Here is a 16143-nt window from a genome sequence, read left to right as displayed (position 1 = left end):
AAATCCTGTAATATAAGTAAAGTAAAGCTTAAAGCTTAAAGTAAAGCAGTAAAGCTTGTTGCATACTGAGCAATCTGGTATATTTAGAAATTTGTGGGGAAGACTTTCAACCGCTCGAGTTGTATCAAAATACGGTTATAAAGGGAACATTGCTTTCTTTTTTCTTTTGTGCCTTTTTATCGAAATAAATAAAATCTTTTGATGAACATTATCACATTTAAACGATTCTATGTTCGTAAAACGGGACCTAGCCATTAGACTGCATGGGAGAACTGCGTAAAACGGAACCGTTCGGTTAAATACTTGATTTACAGTATTTTCCTCAGATTTACATTTCTTTTGCTATCTATTTTCCTCTGAATTTTCATTTACAGCCGACTAATATTTTATCGTATTTTCCAATCAATATATATTTTAAGTACGCAAGCCTTCTTTACTCCACAGCGTTACCTCACCCTACCGATTTGTTTTACGTCCTACCAAAAACGTTGATACAAACTATTTTATCAGTTCAAGTAGTCCGGTTTTATCCGTTATTCCGGCTTGTCCGCATTACAAAACCTTACAATTTCTTAATCTCATAATTTCTATCTCAATAATCCAGCCGTAAAAAATAAAAGAAAAAATAGCACTTATTTAGTCCGGATTAAATTTTTTTGTGACAAATCTTAACAATGAAAAGAAGAAACTCTAAATTCCAACAGAGAATTTATTAAGAAATAAAATAAATATATTTTTAACGCAACAATAAAAACAGGGAAGCAGTTTTTATTGTTGCTTTTATTAAGTTACAAACTGGCCGCCAAAAACGTCACATATCTATTATAGAAAAAGTGGCGGGCAAGAGTATCTTGCAGGCTCTGTTATAAGGTTCTTACAAATAATTTTATTCACCAATAATTTCGTTCGCAAAATAATTTCCTACTTTTAATTATAAGGTGCTCACAAATAAGAACGAAATAATTTGTGGAAAGCAGAACAGAACATTAATAAATTTGACAAATCACAGAGCAGTTACAAATTTGAACTTATAGAGCTTACAAAATCGTTTAGATTGATTCTGCAGTCAAATTTTTGAAATCTATTTTTGGTTATTTGCTTCCTTTTATGACAAGAAATATGTAAATAATATCGTTTGTTTCTTACTATTGATACAGAGTATTTTTTAAATTAAGGAATTTTATTTTAAGTTTAGTAGGCTTTTGTCCATTTGGAATGTGTGAACAGGCAGTTCTATCTTATCGTAATAATCCCGACTTCTATTAAGGTCTTATTTGGACCTATGACGGCATTCAGTGAGAATCTAATAAACGAGCCGTTAGGCCAGAAATCAGAGTGAGATCTTTCCCCAGTCGACTCTTCCTAATGAACCTCTATTTATACGAACTTTTTTCTTTATTTTCACGAGTCCTAAAGTTTTATTGCATTTTTCGTGAATCACGCTGTATAATGCTTATTAAAAAATATAATATATATTTTACCGCATTTCAGGGTGTTTGAAATGCGATAATATAGTGAATTCTTGATATCACTTTTCTGAATTGCATTTCTTATTTTTATGAAGGTACAGGTTTCTCGCTTTTCCGAGGATCGGCATTTTTTTTGTAGATCTACTCATACAAGTATTTAACAGAAAAATTTAAATAAACTTAATAATAAAAAATCGACTCAAAACTTGTTCAAAAACTTAAGAAATACTACTATTCAGTTATTTTTAAATTTCGAATATTTAAAGCGCAAAATTAAGGGTAGTTAACGTCAATTTTGGTCTTCGTTTGTTTCTTAGTTTGGTACTGACTTAAAAAATTGAAATGTGAATTGAATAATATTATTTTTTTGCTTTTTATAAAATTGATGAAATCGATCTAATCTTTTAAAGATGTTTTTTTTTTTTTATTTCTCTGCTATTTTGATTCAACGTGCAATGTATAATGAATTGTTTCTCAGAGAAAAGGGTAAATTAAATTGTTGATTTACTTGGTTATTTTATTACACCTGTAGCATCTGTAAAGAAACTGAGGTATCTTAGACATAGATCACAGAATTGCTTTCTCTAAGAATAGTGATGTTCAATATGCAACTAGTTTCTACGGTAAACACAGTGAAAGTGTTACTTGTAGATATGAGTGTCGATTAGTAGTTTTTTGATGCAATTTTCGGAACTCGTGTCTCATTACTGGTTGCCTACAACCAATTAGTTACGTAACGTAATAATCAAATCTTTAATCGTTTGATATTACACATCAGTTACATATGATATTATAGCGTTATGAGTACAACAGTTCAACTGCCGGTCTAGTTCAACACCACGCAGACTAGACAAAACATTGCTGTTAATTATTTATAATTTATCCATTCCGTCTGCGGAATGAGCAGATAACATCGCAAGAGATTAGCATTTATAACTCAGTGCGCTGCGAAGCTGCAAGATCATATTTAAGATCGGTTAAAAGTGTACTTAGCAGGTTACTTCTTAACTGGATTTGAATAATTTTCCATATTTACTTCGGTCATTGGAAGTCATTTAACAGCAATTTTGTGACCTATTCTAGTAAAGGAATGGATAACTGCTAACTTTCGTAGAGAACCGACGTCGAGATTTTGGAACCAAAAATGTGCAGTTACATTCGTAATTAAAAACAGAAGTTTGAACGACATATTTTTTTAATTATGCTATCATTTTTTTTCACGGACTACGAAAAATCTTTTTCTGTTCTTTAAAATTCTTTTCTGTTCGTAGGTTCCAGTTAATTTTTTTTTACAAAATTCTCATCTTTTAACTAAGCCGTATTAATACATTTTTGTTAAACATACACTTTCTGTTAAAAATATTAAACACATTTATTTAAAAAAAAGGTGATTTAAATGATATTAAACTAATAATAACAATATTTTTATACAAATCTCGGCATTAACACTGACTGTATGTGTTTCAGAAATATATACCCTATTAGGTATATTTGCCCACGCTGTTATGTGTAGAGAAGCACTGGGAAACATTTTGTCGTTGCCACAACAGCAAGTTGAGATTGAAGTAAGCATTATACGTTTAGGTATAATAAGCACTAATAATTTGAACCAGAATTATTCGGTGGATTTTTTTTCATAGCCATCTAAAGGCCGTTTTAGAAATCACTCTGTATGTTCACATTCGACTTATTCGCCTTGATTGACAGTGTATGTCGGTTATTTTACCTGCTGTAATTAAATATAATCTACATGCATATGCGTTTTATACATACGAAAATTATTAAACATATAAAAATAAGCACGTTACGCATATAAAAACCATTAATTGTATCCCCTGCTAAAACACATATTCGAATCCAGTTTATAATTGAAATTTCATGTGAAATTGAATTTTGCAGCATTGTATCTGCCAAAATGTAACTTAAAGGATACGTAATCCGACCAACAACGTCAAACTTTTCTTTATTATTTCATTCATAACTTAAATGTCACTTTGTTTTTTTTTTAATTTTGTTTTGTGTATATACTTGTATATAAAAAATTAGGACAAAAAGTATCGAAATTATTCTTCTTTTAGACAAAAACATAATTATTTTTAAATGAATTCGTTTCAGTTATTTACATCAGTTCTTTCTTGGATAGATGCAATCTTGTAGTAAGTATTACACATGTGGTGACCTAAATTTAAGATGTAAATTCATAAATACGTTTTGATAAATTAGATGTTACTAAAGTTGAAAATTATCCTAATAGTCTAATCAAACATTTACTCCGTGCGGGGAAGAAGTGAGATGAGAATCGTGTACCGAAGGTGCGGGATGCTGATGACCAGAGCCGACAAGAGTTGAAGTAAGGTAATTACGGAGAGAGGGATAAAAAAGAAAGAGAAAGATTAACCATCAGAGCGAGAAAGATTGTTTTATAGATGGAGAGAGGGAGTTATTATTGTGTGTCCGTGGAAGCCCGGTTCAGTGTTGAACGCCGCTTCACCATGGCAACATTCCTTCTAGGTCTTCTGTTGCCGCTTTTTGCATGTCAGTACAGTTTACCTTGTAACGTTCTATTTATTATTTAAAATACTTTTATTTAACATAAAATAGGTATATTATAGGCATATAATAGGTATTATTATTTTTGTTAAAAACAAGCAAAATTTTAATATTCGATAAAAATTAGTTTTAAAAACAATTTAAGACGGAAAGAATTAATAAATACAAAAGAGAGAAAAACATACAAATTTATATTTATAAAAATAAACAAATAAATTAGGAATGTATATCCTAATTTATGTTCTCACTTTCGGCCAGTAAGTGGGTATTTTAATTCTCTTAGGCATTTACTTTTCGCAGTCCGGTTTCCGGTTACGTGCTTAATTTTATCAGGTATAATTAAAAAACTTAGTTATCAAATTTTCCATCAACAATATTGAAAACGAACTTAACAAAATTTCTATTCGAAGAACAGTTACACATTTATTTGTTTTTATCATAGTTTATATATTTCTGCTTAGCCTATTGACCCATTTTTTTTTTTTTTTTTTTTTATGAACCAAAATGATTAAAAATTATTTTTTTAAAGGGTAAAATTTAAAGAGCGTTTTGATTTAACTTTCCTGTAACAGGTTTACTGCATAATTCCAGCAATATTTTTCAAATATTTGTTCTTAAAACTAATTTAGACTAACATCGACATTTGAATTTTTTTATATATTAATTCATTTTACTAATATTATATACAAATTATTATATTTTTTATGAGGATTTGAAAAATTAATAAAATAATACGTTCTTATGGTCAATATAAAAAGTTTTTGTTAAAAAAATATTACAAAAACGAATTTCATTATACTCGTATAACTTGTATCTGGAGATTTTAACGCGTGTACTATGAGTAGCATTTTGAAAACAAGCACACTTTCTCATTTATTAAATACTTTAAAAGCTGTAAAATTAAATCGAAAGTCTTACGCTTTTCCTGAAAAAAAATATCAGAGGCGTTTGTTGTATTATTCTTGGTTTTAAATTATTTTTTCATAAAATTAATATTGACTACTTTAAACATTTTAATGTAGTAACCAAAGCATTATAAACGGATTAAGGCTACGATACAGTTACTCGATACAGTTTAAAGGCAGAGCAATCTATGGAAAGATAAAAGAATGTGTATGTAATGAAAGAGAACAATGTAAAACGATAAATAAATTCACTATCATATTTTTTTTATAAATATATTTTTAATCGTTATGTAATACAATTTTTACTTTTAAAAAGTTTATATTTATTGAAAAAGTTCTGGAAGTTAGGATCATATTAAAAATTTTTATGGAGTAAACGAGTCAGTTTATTTTGCAACCCGGTTATTTATGTAATGATGTAGAATTATTTTCGTAGTTCAAATCTGTTCAAAATATTACAAAACGTTCAACGAGCTGTATGTCTTAATGAATCCGATATAGCATACCAACATCCGCATCATAAATTTCAATTAATTAAATTATTTCTTTAGTTTACCGATTTAAAGAAATATTAAAAAGAACTTATGTTTCTGATTTGTATTTAAAACTGCGGATTCTACTCCCGTACAAATACCTTCCAGTGAAAAAAGTCACAATAGTCTCCTACGACACTTCCCTACTTACGACAATACTAAAAAATCAAATTCGAATTGTATTTTATGAATATCTTTTTATAACTATTTTTATGATGCTATCTCAATTTAAGTATTAAAAAGTAATGTAATCCACGCTCTTTTTTACGGGTGTATATATTACATACAGTGTATCCCCATAACAAACAGCGGCGTATTCAAAAATGTAACAAATAAAAAATTTAAGAAATAAGAGAAAAGTATTCTTCTTAAGAATTGATTTTACCTCACTCAGACAAATTAACAATAAAAATGTTACATTCAATCATTTATTTTACCTTTTTTTACACCTGAATAATAAAAATGTTAAAAAAAGAGGAAAAAATAACTTTAAAGTTATTTTCTTTATTCAAGATTATGTTTTTCCACATTGTAAATTACATATGTAATATATCACTTAGAAAAATATAATATCTATCAATAAAATAATCATATTATAATCAATATATTTAATCATAATTTGTTGATATATCAGTTTAATAATTTATCACTTTTAACGTTTGCATCATGTAGACAAAAGAAAAATATATTTAAACCTTTAAGTGGCACAATAACCTTCTGTATTTGCCTTTTGCGAAATAAGATCTTATTATTAAATAAAAATAATAAATTTAGTTTTGTTACAGAACTCATTAAAATTACAATCATTTCTCATACTCTACACAAAAAATGTCTTACATTTTCGACTGACATAACACATAAAAAATTTGATGTGGACACCACATGACTTTCTTATCCGCCTATTAAATTGCATATATACATTTGTTTAAGTGACATAAACTTTTATTTTATTAATAACTTCTCATATTTTTTCATATCTTTTATTTATTGTTATTATTGAATTATTATGTATCGAATTTTTTTTTACAATCGTAGATTAATAATTATTAATAAATAAATACATTAAATTAAAAAAAGGAGATGAACGCTGATTCGAACCGATGCGTGTTCCCCTTGTAAGATTAAAATATTTCATTAATCAAACTTTTATTTGATTATAACTCTGAAACCGATGAAAATAATACCACTTGTGATATATTGTTGAAAAGCTGTCAATGAGGGCTTTTTTTGGACACTTTTGGTCCAATCAATTGCAATCAAAAGGGGAAGATAAACAATCCTAAACAACTAGATGTTACAACAATCCTAAATACAAAATCTCAACATCCTACGGCTAATCTTTTTTGAATAATGCGAGATACATACGTACATACACACATACGTAGGTACAGACGTCACGCTTGGATTCAGGGATGGTCAAAATGGATATTTCCGTTGAAATCTGAAAAACGAAATTTTTCGCGATCACAATACTTCCTTTACTTCGTACAAGGAAATAAAAAGAAAGAAGGTATGAATGACTACTTGTGAAAAAATTAACAATAAATACACGATTATATCTACAACAATGAAAGTTGATGAGGTTATTTGTGTATTAAGGAGATCTATTCTATTATATTTTATAAAAATCAGATGAACGGTTGAAAATATTCTTATACGGAACATCATAATTCAACAAGGTGGGACTAAAAATGAAGAAACTCAAATGTATTTTTCTGGGTTACCGAAGGCCGTCGTGTCTGTTAGAAAGTATTATTTCTAACAGAGAAAGAAATATTAGATTTTTAGAAATAGTTTATTTCTAAAAAATTTGAAATGAAAATAATGTTTTTAAACCAATTTTTTAAAGTTGAAAAAATCCACCGTTCCTAAAAATGATTAATTTACAAATACATTGATTTATAAAGTTTGGTGAAAGGCTCTGTACATGAAATTCCTATATTACCTTTCTCTAAAAGAAATTATATTGGGATGGAAAAACCCTAGTACAGATAGCGGGAGTTATATAAATAAAAAATTCACAAAAATTTTTAAAACCGTTAAAATGAACGACTTGTATTTTTTTTTTTTTTTTTGTAAATGAGGTATTAAAGTTGTTTTTAATAAATACGCGTTATTATTACCCGAATATAAAATAAAAACATTTAAAAGTGTTTTAGAATATCAAAGATAAATTTGTTAGGTGTTTTACCACACATTACTTAAATTTAAAACAGAGAATTTTAATGCAGGATTGACGAAGAGAGAATCTACATAAATTTTTACTACTTTTTCGCATTTTACTGGGATTTTTTAATATAAGTGAATAACTAAAAATAAAAACGTGTAACAATTATAGATTACGTGTAAATAAAACAAAAATTATCTTCAACTTTATTAATGAAAGAGGGGTTAAATTTTAAGTTTTATCCATTAAACGGCTAGTTCAGCAAGATATCTCCTAGATTTTTTTGCTTAATAATGAAACAAAAAAAAATACTTTGAAAAATATTAACCTGTATTCAGAATGTCTGTATATTTAGTTCGTTTAAATAAGGATAATTTATATTAGTCACGCATACTGTACTGTAGGCTATTTTATTTATTTATTATTTTATTTGTAGCTATTTTATTATTTACTGTAGGGTGTAGTTATTTAAATTTAAAGTATCACTCAAAGTACAACTTAAATATATATATACTCGTAATTTGCATACAACTGTCCGTTTTTAGGGCAAGGCTATCGTATAATTTCTCTAATTTCAAGGATAATTATTTACCCGACGTTAGTTTTCGTAGATAAAAGATAATGTATTTGTACAGGGAAATTAATCATAGCCTTGCGGATGTATCAGTATTATGCGTATATATTCAATTTAAACGTTTAATTACAAAATCGTTTTAATGTAAACAAAATATTGGCAGTAAGCTGATGCTTGATATCAAATATTATTCGTGGAAGCAGGAAATAATTTAAATCCTAAATTTATTCATTAATTTACTTCCAGTTAATTGCTATTAAACTTGAACTCGTTCGTTACAATTAATAACATAGTTGTTGAAAATCTTGAAATGTAGCTTTTAGATTCTACCATAATTTAGCAGTATAATTTATAATAATCATACACCACTAATATTTTGTTTTCAAAATTTTTATTTAATGTTTTTTTTTAATTTAAGTTATTTAAATGTTTGTCTTCACAGTAACGTCATGGTATCTTTGAGGGACAGCTCCACCCGGGAGGGGTGGGAGGCTTCGGTCTTCCACCTTCAATGATCGGTGGGGACTCCTTTGAGATGCCACTGGGGGGAATGTAAGACCGTAGTTCCGATGGGGGACCCTTTGCGGGTTCCCCACTAGAGGCGAGGCGTCAAGACCGGAGTCCCGTGGGGATTTTCCTTTTGGGAACTCCTCATCTGAGGCATGGCATGCAAAAAACCGAGTACCGGCTGCCTGGGCGGGGCCTTGCGTCCTTCCGAGGTAGTTTGAGGCGAAGGCTTCTCCCGGAGCTGAGTTTATGCTTAATTACGTGTCCGGCTCCGGGTGACGGGGAAACTACAGATGTATAAAAAAACAAAAAAAAAGTTATATAAATAAAGTAAGTATAAGTGACATTCACTTTATTTCATTAAATCATTCTGCAATAAATTTACAAATTACTATCGACCAAGAAATAGGAAATTTTTTTTGTACTCATTGTATTCAATTTTTTTTTATAACACTTCATCGCAAATTATTCGCATAACCTGAATAAATAATTAAGTAGACGCGTCTTTTCATTATCTAAAAGTAAAACAATCTTTGTAATGAAAAAGATTTTAAGAATTTTATCAAATATAAATTTTGCATAATTACACAAGAAAATATTTAGTTTAGTCATAGATATACATTGTATGCTAACGTAAAATTACCGCTACTGTACTTTTTTGAATGAAATGTGGAAAAAATATAGCGATTGAAAAAAGCACATATCTGAGCGGTATTGAACTCTGAACTTTCTAGTGATAGGCAAAGATGGCCACGGAGGTAAATAACTAGTCAGTGCAGTTATTTAAGACTCTAATATAATTAAATTAAAAAAAGTACAACACGTGTTGCTTTACCTAAAAATAATTTTCTACGTTATCTGATAGGAATTGTTCTATTTTTATGATAGATACTTACTTTCTTACCAATCATTAAATTCTCCTAGTAGTACACGAGGGAAATTCCCAAAACATTAATGTTTAATATTTGATCCAAAAAAGAAGAAAGATTTAGACCAAATTAAATTTTGATTTATACCTTAACATCTTCCGTTGTAAAAGTTGGAAGCAAATTAATAAAACATCTTTAAATGGGAGTGATGTACTTCTCAATCCAGATCTAAAAATTATAATTTTATTGTCCTAAGCGTTCAATATTTTAAGTATTTTAAGTTTACGTTTTTTAAATTTGTGATAAATTTTATTTACCATAAACTATAAAAGAATCATATGGAAGAAATCAAGAGTAAGCTCAGGTTCGTCAGGTTGTTCTCACGACTTAAGGCTACAGCCTTTGCCTTATCATTTTCATATACTTTTCTCCAATTTTTATCGTAAGACAGATGTCTTACAATTCAAATATTTTTGGTAAAAATTTTCCTATTTATTACTATTTATATTTATTATTAACTATAACTATTACTGTAAACTAACTATATATTACTACTAGATCAGGAGTTGAATTCTTCAAAAAAAGGAGAAAATATAGCTGTGTATATACATTCATATATATCCTAGTATTTCAGTCTCTTCTTATTTTAGTCTTTAGGCTCGTATGATAAAATGATACCTTAATGCTTTGTTAAAAATCAGTTGTCAAATTTTAATTAATTAGAAACAAACAACGAATAGACAGAAAGAAATAATCTTCTATTCTAAATCTTGGTAAATGTGTTGATAGATTAAATTTTGAATGATTATCACTATCTTATTATGAATTTATTAGGATGTAGACGTCATTTCAAGCTTCCTATTGATTTGCAGGAATTTTCCAAAAAAAAAACAAAGCAAGGGATTAAGATCGTAAATTTGTTACGACTGTTATCTACAATTTTATCCTACGAGATTAATTTTATTTTTATAAGGAGCTACCTTTGCTCTTAATGAATGCGTAATTTTTTTTTATTAATTTGCCTTTTGCCTGTCTTTCAGTTTTAGAAGATTGCACTAGAAGAGATTATTAAAAATTAAACAGAGGTTCAATTTAGTGTGTGCTGCACAATTTTTTATTTACAGTATGGGTTTTAATTTTTAGAATAAAAGTATTTCGTGGAAAAGTAAGAATACTTTGATTCTTCTAATCTATATCTATGTAGAATAGAATAGTGTTAGTTATATACACTATCTACATATGTATATATATATATACACACTAGTGTGTATAATTAACATAAGCAAAGAGAAGCTCTAAAACTCTCTTATAGCTCTCTCTCATGCACTCTCTCTCTTTCTCTTATAGCTGTAAAACTCTCTTGTTTATTAATATTTTCGCGGAATTATATCACGGAAATAAATAAATTGTACTTTCTAAGTTATCTTATGAACCGGTGAGTGGAGCAATAAATAAAAACATATTAATGCTATTTTGGGTTAAATAATTTACATATATATAGATTATACTTATTAAATAAATAATTAATTAATTAATATTTACTGTGGTAATTTCTGTAAAAGACAAAACCTATTTGTTGATTCTAATAGTAATAACTAATAGTTTATAAATTATTTATTATTGTTAATAAATAATAGTAATAATTGATGTGGGTGTTTTTAAGAGAGAAAAATCCATTGAAAACGTTTTGTTTACAGAAACACAAAAGTAATTTAACCTCAATAAAGTAACAGCTATTTTATTAAATTTAAAAATTTGTAGTTGATGTATTACGAAACACATGGAACTTTATGCCGGTATTGTACAATGCAGCGCGTAGGTAGGTAGTATTTAAAAACAAACACGTGTATACACATACAAACACACACCGACTTTCTGACACATATGGCCTACCCATAATCGGTATAACAAATATTTATTTAAGGAATAATTTTAGAAAATGAAAAAATGAATTATTTTTTATTTTATAAATAAAATAAAAAATAAACAATTCAGAAGTAGGTAACTGTATATTTTGTTTTGTGTGTGTGTTTTTTAAATTTTATATAGAAAATACCGACATTCAATATAATATATCTTTAAAAAAAATGTTTTAATATCTTGAAAAATAATAAAACGAATCTTAAAAATAATAAAAACAAGTTCTTTTCTGAAGCAAACTATCTTAATGAAAAGTAAAGATTATCAGGTGGTGTTTAGCGTTATGTGGAAGAAAAGAAAAAGTACATATTTATATAGAAAAATGTTTTTAAGTAATTTTATCAAGTCTTCAAGATGCTAAGGATTACTATTGTTGAAAAATACTTTAAAATACACAGCCCCCTATTAAATACTTTTTCATATTTATAAAAAATTATATTATCATTTTATAACTTAATTATGTAAATATGTTCAAATAAATCTGTGTGTGTGTGTGTCTATATATATGTATGTGTGATATTTTCAAGCACTAAATACGCTCTAACAGGCCTGATGAACTGAGCGATATGTCTAGCACAAAAAAAACTTTAACTGAAATGAAATATTTTAGCAAGAAAAACTCTCTCAAGATGTTCAGGAGTTCTGAATACGTTTTAACATTATGAGTTCTTTTCTTTTACCTACTCCTACGTTTTTACAATTTGTAAAGAAAGAAAGTCTATTGCCAAATCTACTTACGTAAATGTTAAGTAATACAAAAAGTAACTTATTTTTAATGATTCTAACGTAAAAGTTGCATAATTTATGCTTTTGTAATTATAAGTACTACTAAAAGTTAAATACGGTAATTTTAATTTTTTATTTTTCGATAATTTTTCTTTGAACAGTTACAGTCAGGGTATACATTACATAAACTTCAGTTTAACTTAAAAGAATTAAAATATTATTTCATTCTATTTTCTCAACAATGTATTACGGTTATTAAATTTTATGTATTTATTTTTTTTTATGTCACATTCTAATGAATTAAATTTTATATATTTTTAATTTTGCATTAGAAAACTTCTGTCAGAGTGTTTTAACGAATAGGAAAAAGTACTTGTAGTAGCTTCATTGTTGTAATATTACTTAACTTTCTTAAATTTTATATCAATATCTTTGTTAATATGCTATGCGCTTTATGACCATCGAAACAGATTGTGTGGATGTATACTCCCTCACACCCAAAAAGATGCTTTTGTAAATGTGCACACGTTTTCAAATATTTAGTATTTTTATGTATTAGAAAAAAATTAATTTCATATTGACCAGATGAACAATTTCTCTATAATAAAGGGTTATCGTATGTTGTCATTATTAATTATTATAGTAATAAGCAGTTTCTCATGAATTCCTTGCATATATATATTTTTTTCTTGGCTAATAAAAAAGTTACTACATTTTACGTTCGTTGTATTATTGTTATTGACTTCAGATTAGGCGTTGGTACGTTTTAAATTAATATGTTGTATTGCTCAAGCATAGAATAGCCTGTACAGAATAAATCTGTGTCTCATGTACATAGCCGTCTATTCGTTACTCGGCTCTGTAACTGCGTTGACTGCATTTCATTGCTGTTATTCCAAGGTCTGCCACTCCCTCACCGACCTAGTCGACCGGCTCGCTACCCTACTGCATTCATTCGCTAGCTATCTCTCTATTTACCGTCTTATAATGGTTATTATTAATATTCTAATCTAGGGATTGTTCTGGTATACAAACATAAATTATTATCTAGAAATCAGTAAATAAGAAACAGAGTACAGCGTATATTATTTATGTGACCTAGAACTCTCTACTTGACTAATTACTAAATTGCTGATGGTGTGAGATCAGTACTAACCCTAAACCCAGTGAAAATAAAACGTAAAATATTTCCATCACATTTATAAGCCGACCAAAAAATTTCAGACGACTTTGAGATCTGTTCGCATTTTCCGTGTTCATTTAATTATTCTGTGCAAAACAAGAAACGTGTGTTGCGGTTACCACTAAGAATGAATCCTCTTAAAATAAATTACGAAAAAGAGATTAAGTGAGAAAAAAACAGTGAATAATGTACACGCATTTATATTTGGTCGATGTACAAACAAACCTCATTTTGTTACAATCTGACTGGGTGAATGAGAGGGGTAATCTATTTCCGTGATTTATTTCTTGTTTGTAAAATAATGTAATTTCAGACTGGTCGCTCTGGTTTCACTAAATGAGTATCAGACAATTTTTTTGATATCTTGGGTATGTAAAGATTTGAAAAATAAAACCAAAAAAGAGCAGACAGTATACGGTATTTTTCTTTACAGCAAAAAAAAAAAATTAATCTCATCAAATTAAAAATATTTAATAAATATATGAGGAAATTTAAAGTGAAAAAGATAATAACAATAAAAATAAATTATTGGAAATTCTTCAAAAATTACTGAACTAGAAATTATACTGAAAAAAGTAAAAGAAAAATAGATAATAAATTTTAAATTATTATTAATAAACATCCTTTGATTATTGATTTAAGACATTTTTGTGCATTTCAAAGTTTTTTGGGCGGCATTTTTTTGGACTGAATGTGCAATAAGCACAATATTAATTTGAAATTCTTAGAATTATACGTCATACAAAGTTCAACAGTCACCGGTATGGAGTAATTTTTAGTTTACTTTTAATTTCATTCATCTCTTTTTTTATTTTGCTTATTTCAACAATGTTTTTATGTTTTTTTTTATTGAATTTTTTAATTTATTTCAACAGTCTTCATTTTTTTTAAATTTTAATGTTATTTCATCTAAATGATCAACTGACTTCCTAGTAAAGAAATTACGTTTACAATGTAGAACAACTGATTACACTCTGACTTGCAAACATGTTTATTACTATACCAAAAAGATCAGTATTATATTGCGTGGTTATCACAAATTCAACTCGCATAGAAATACATAGTTTGTCTGCTTATGCCCCATTACGCTGCTTACCAACTGATGTTATTTAAATGACTGTGATTTAGATTGAGAGTAAAAGGGAATTTAAAGTCTAGCGGAAGTAAACTGAGTAGCGCACGGGCTTGCAAATTTGTTGTCGACGGGCATCGTACATATGTTATGCAGTTTTAGAAATGTTAGCTCTAAATGTAAAAGTTCCAAAATTTCGGATTTATATTAGTGAGTTATCAAACTATTCCTACATCCTATGAGAGACATAGGGTCACATGTAAATTTGAAAAAATTATAGACTCTAGATTTCAAGTCGAGAGTCCTTTATAAAAAATGTTGCTCTTTCTCATTAATAATTTTCTCAAAAGTTTTTTTTCTTTCTCATTGCTCATAATAAAATATTTTATTGTTTTGATAAATTTATTGAAATAATTTATTAAAGATTCAATGCGGCATTTTTGTAGCCTCGGTATGTTTTAATTATTTTAACATTATATTCATTTTTTACGTTACTCCAAAACTTATGCTGTAATATATAAGCCCTATTATGAAATATTAACTGACATTGTTCATGTTAGGCTGACTAAATTAAAATATGCCGTTAATTAAATTAAATTACCGTATTATTACGGTAATTAATTGCCGTTATTACTATATATATATGTAGTAATAAAAAAACATATTACATGGAAAAACATAAAATTACGAAGGTCTAGTTTACTTATTTTTGGTAGAACATATTTTTAAAATAACTAAAAGCTCAGAGCGATTCAATAGATCTATAATGAATATTTGATGACGTGATTACAGCTTGTCGCACTCGGTTTGAATCACGCCTAAGTTACGTCAACATATTATAGACAAGGTAAGAAAATATTTACAGTTATGAAAATGATTATTTTCTAGCGATGACCGTTACCAGTCTATTTACATTTTCCTACCTGTATTGCCTAATCATGATTAGTTTTTATTCCAATTTTTTCTCTCCAGATGGATATTTTATTAAATTTTCTATGATTAATTTAAAAAAAAAAATTTATCCGTTTCTTGTTTGAAATTTGCCACGCTTATGTCGATTTTCCTTGACTGTACCTTGTACATCTACAGAATGTACCACTTAAGGACATGAATACTGTCGCTTGTTCGCGGCTCGATCAGGCTATTGAGAGACTTACAATTGAGAATGTTTATATAATTACAATTTATTGCTTTAAAACCATAAGTAAAACCAGACAAATCAATAATAATGACAATAATAATAATAATAGTACGACAATCATAAAACAAGTAACAAAAAAAGTATAGTAATCACAACCACAATAATAATCAGAATAATAATAACAGACAATAAAAAAAAATCCCACAATAACAATTAGAATAATGACAATAATGGTAACAGTAAACAATAATAATATTAAATGTCAATAACAAACATCATAAATGTCAATAATAATAATAAAAAAAATAAAATAAACAGAGATTACATACAAACAGAATTTAAAGTAATCGTCAGGATTCATTCACAGATAGATAAATAATGAAAACCAGAATTCAGTCCCATTGAGAAAAAACATAGCCTGACCACTAGTCTTAACACTTTTAACCAGTGGTCTTATATTAACAACAATAGTACAAGATAAGACAAGTATAAAATTTATTGCAGCAAAGGTGTTTTTCCTGCAAGTA

The 16143-nt window shown here is 27.8% G+C and overlaps 1 protein-coding gene across 1 annotated transcript in view; it reads left to right on the top strand.

Annotated features, from left to right (window-relative positions):
- The first annotated feature begins 3933 nt into the window (after window positions 1-3933).
- The window catches only part of LOC142328577 (uncharacterized), a 157239-nt gene continuing 145029 nt past the window's right edge, over window positions 3934-16143 (top strand). The window contains exon 1 of the mRNA XM_075372345.1: window positions 3934-4004. Coding sequence (XP_075228460.1) covers window positions 3962-4004 — 43 coding nt within the window. The 5' untranslated portion in view covers window positions 3934-3961. The remainder of the gene's footprint in view (window positions 4005-16143) is intronic.

The sequence above is a fragment of the Lycorma delicatula genome, chromosome 1 (assembly GCF_047948215.1).
Source record: "Lycorma delicatula isolate Av1 chromosome 1, ASM4794821v1, whole genome shotgun sequence".
Lineage (NCBI taxonomy): Eukaryota > Metazoa > Arthropoda > Insecta > Hemiptera > Fulgoridae > Lycorma > Lycorma delicatula.
This window is presented reverse-complemented; position numbering and strand designations above follow the sequence as displayed.